We start from the raw sequence: 2332 nt of genomic DNA on the forward strand, positions 1-2332 counted from the left end.
TCTCTCTCTCTCTCTCTCTCTCTCTCTCTCTCTTGCGTGTGCTTGTCTATCTTTCTCGCCGTCTCTGTCACTCTCATCACAGAAGGGACATCACCTCTGTATAAACTTCGAGCCAAGAGTTTCCACTCTCCACAGTGATCTCCCCTGCCTCGTTTCTCTCACTGTTTAGGTTCACCGTGCGTTTCTTCATTTTCTGCAATAACCAAAAACATTGACATTTAAATCATCCATTTACTTTGTTTTGTTCGAAGAATAGAAAGAGGAATTATCTCCAAAGCACAAAAAATAGACAAATATCTTAAAGTCGGCTGAGCATTTTGACAAGTTGTGAGAGGGAAAGAGTGGGAAAAGGAGGGAAAAAAACAATCGATCGGTAGCCTAATAAATATTAATTTTTGAGGTGGGACCTCCGACTTGAACGTCACTCTCCGATGAGACCGACCAAGTAAAATAAGTGAGGAGCTTTGAAACATCAAGGAAAAATCAAGGTTTCAATACCCTCTCTTTTATTGAAACTCAAATATAATCATCATCACCATCATCATCATCATAATGATTGAATAATAATAACAATAATAATAATAGTAATAGATAGATAGATAGATAGATAGATAGATAGATAGATAGATAGATAGATAGATAGATAGATAGATAGATAGATAGATAGATAGATAGATAGATAGATAGATAGATAACTGAAAGAATAGATAGATAGATAGATAGATAGATAGATAAATAGATAGATAGATAGATAGATAGATAGAATGATACATAGATAGATAGATAGATAGATAGAAAGACAGATAGATAGATAGATAGATAGACAGATAGATAGATAGATAGATAGATAGATAGATAGATAGATAGATAGATAGATAGATGCTAGCCTGTTAATCGCTCAAACAATAACAAGCCGGCAAGATATTTCTCTATCCGTTTTAATGCCTTTTCCAAGGATATAACGACGGGCCTTGACGGGTTTTGAACCCGCTACCTTTCGGTCTATGAACACTAAACCACATGTGCCATGATATAGCTCTTTGTAATAGGCCAACCAGCTGGTTATATAAGAGACGGGACCTCCGAATTCAACGTCCATCGCCGAATGGACGACACAACAAATAAATAGTAACGACAGTAGCTAAATGGATTCCATGTTACCCCTAGATTTATCTGTATACACCCGTCGTAAGTCGAGCGGCCTATGTAGGAGTGACCAGAAGACTGGATGGTTACCATCAGGTTGTGATCTGTGCCAAGCTTCAGCACCTGAGGAATGGATTGTTCAGAGAATAATGAAGAGAATTAATAATTGAGAGAATGGATGAATACACGAGAAAGAATTTTTTTTTTAAATTTAAGGACCTACGATCTATTTATCTTCGGAGAGAATAACACATTTTTCATGGTTTTGGGTTTTTTTTCTTTTGTTCTGTTTTCTATTTCTATGTTTGTATTTTTCAATCTTCTGATTTTTATTTTCTACTTTCCGTTGATGCATGCGTCAAACTCGGTGCAATACATGGTCAATGCCCCGTACAGACCTGGTCAAATATACCAGCAAGTGATAGACAAAATACTTTTATCATCATATTATTTGGGCCGGATAAAAGAGTTCCAAGAACGGGCCGATAACTGAGAGAATGGATAACTGAGAGAATGGATGCTTGAGAGAATGGATGATTAAGAGAATGGGTAATTCAGAAAATGAATAATACTTGAGAGAATGGATGATTAAGAGAATGGGTAATTCAGAAAATGAATAATACTTGAGAGAATGGATGATTAAGAGAATGGGTAATTCAGAAAATGAATAATACTTGAGAGAATGGATGATTAAGAGAATGGGTAATTCAGAAAATGAATAATACTTGAGAGAATGGGTGATTAAGAGAATGGGTAATTCAGAAAGTGAATATTACTTGAGAGAATGGATGATTAAGAGAATGGGTAATTCGGAAAATGAATAATACTTGAGAGAATGAATGATTCAGAAAATGAATAATGGCGAAAATTGATACTTGAGAGAATGGATAATCGAAAGAACGCCATACGTGGTCCGGATAGTTGTTTTGTTCAGGACAGTTCATTGTCACATGTACATCGTTAAAGGAAGGATGTATTGTCATTATTAAAGCTGAACAAGAGCATGATGCATTAACAACAAGTAATGACGTGTATAAAAGCACATTTAATTTGCATTGTTGAGTTCAATTAATTATAATTTTATAATTTTAGTGACGGGTCCTTAGCACGCTTAACACACACAAACACACACACACACACACACACACACACACACACACACACACACACACACACACACACACAC

General features: G+C 35.8%; 1 protein-coding gene across 1 annotated transcript in view; it reads right to left on the reverse strand.

Moving 5' to 3' along the window:
* LOC101856410 (VAO-type flavoprotein oxidase VAO615) overlaps positions 1 to 2332 on the reverse strand; it is a gene marked incomplete at its 5' end in the record, with an annotated part of 6369 nt that overhangs the window by 563 nt on the left and 3474 nt on the right. The window contains 2 exon segments of the mRNA XM_013080392.2: positions 95 to 193; positions 1162 to 1269. Of these exon segments, the coding sequence (XP_012935846.2) occupies positions 95 to 193; positions 1162 to 1269 (207 nt within the window).

The sequence above is a fragment of the Aplysia californica genome, unplaced genomic scaffold, assembly GCF_000002075.1.
Source record: "Aplysia californica isolate F4 #8 unplaced genomic scaffold, AplCal3.0 scaffold00084, whole genome shotgun sequence".
Lineage (NCBI taxonomy): Eukaryota > Metazoa > Mollusca > Gastropoda > Aplysiida > Aplysiidae > Aplysia > Aplysia californica.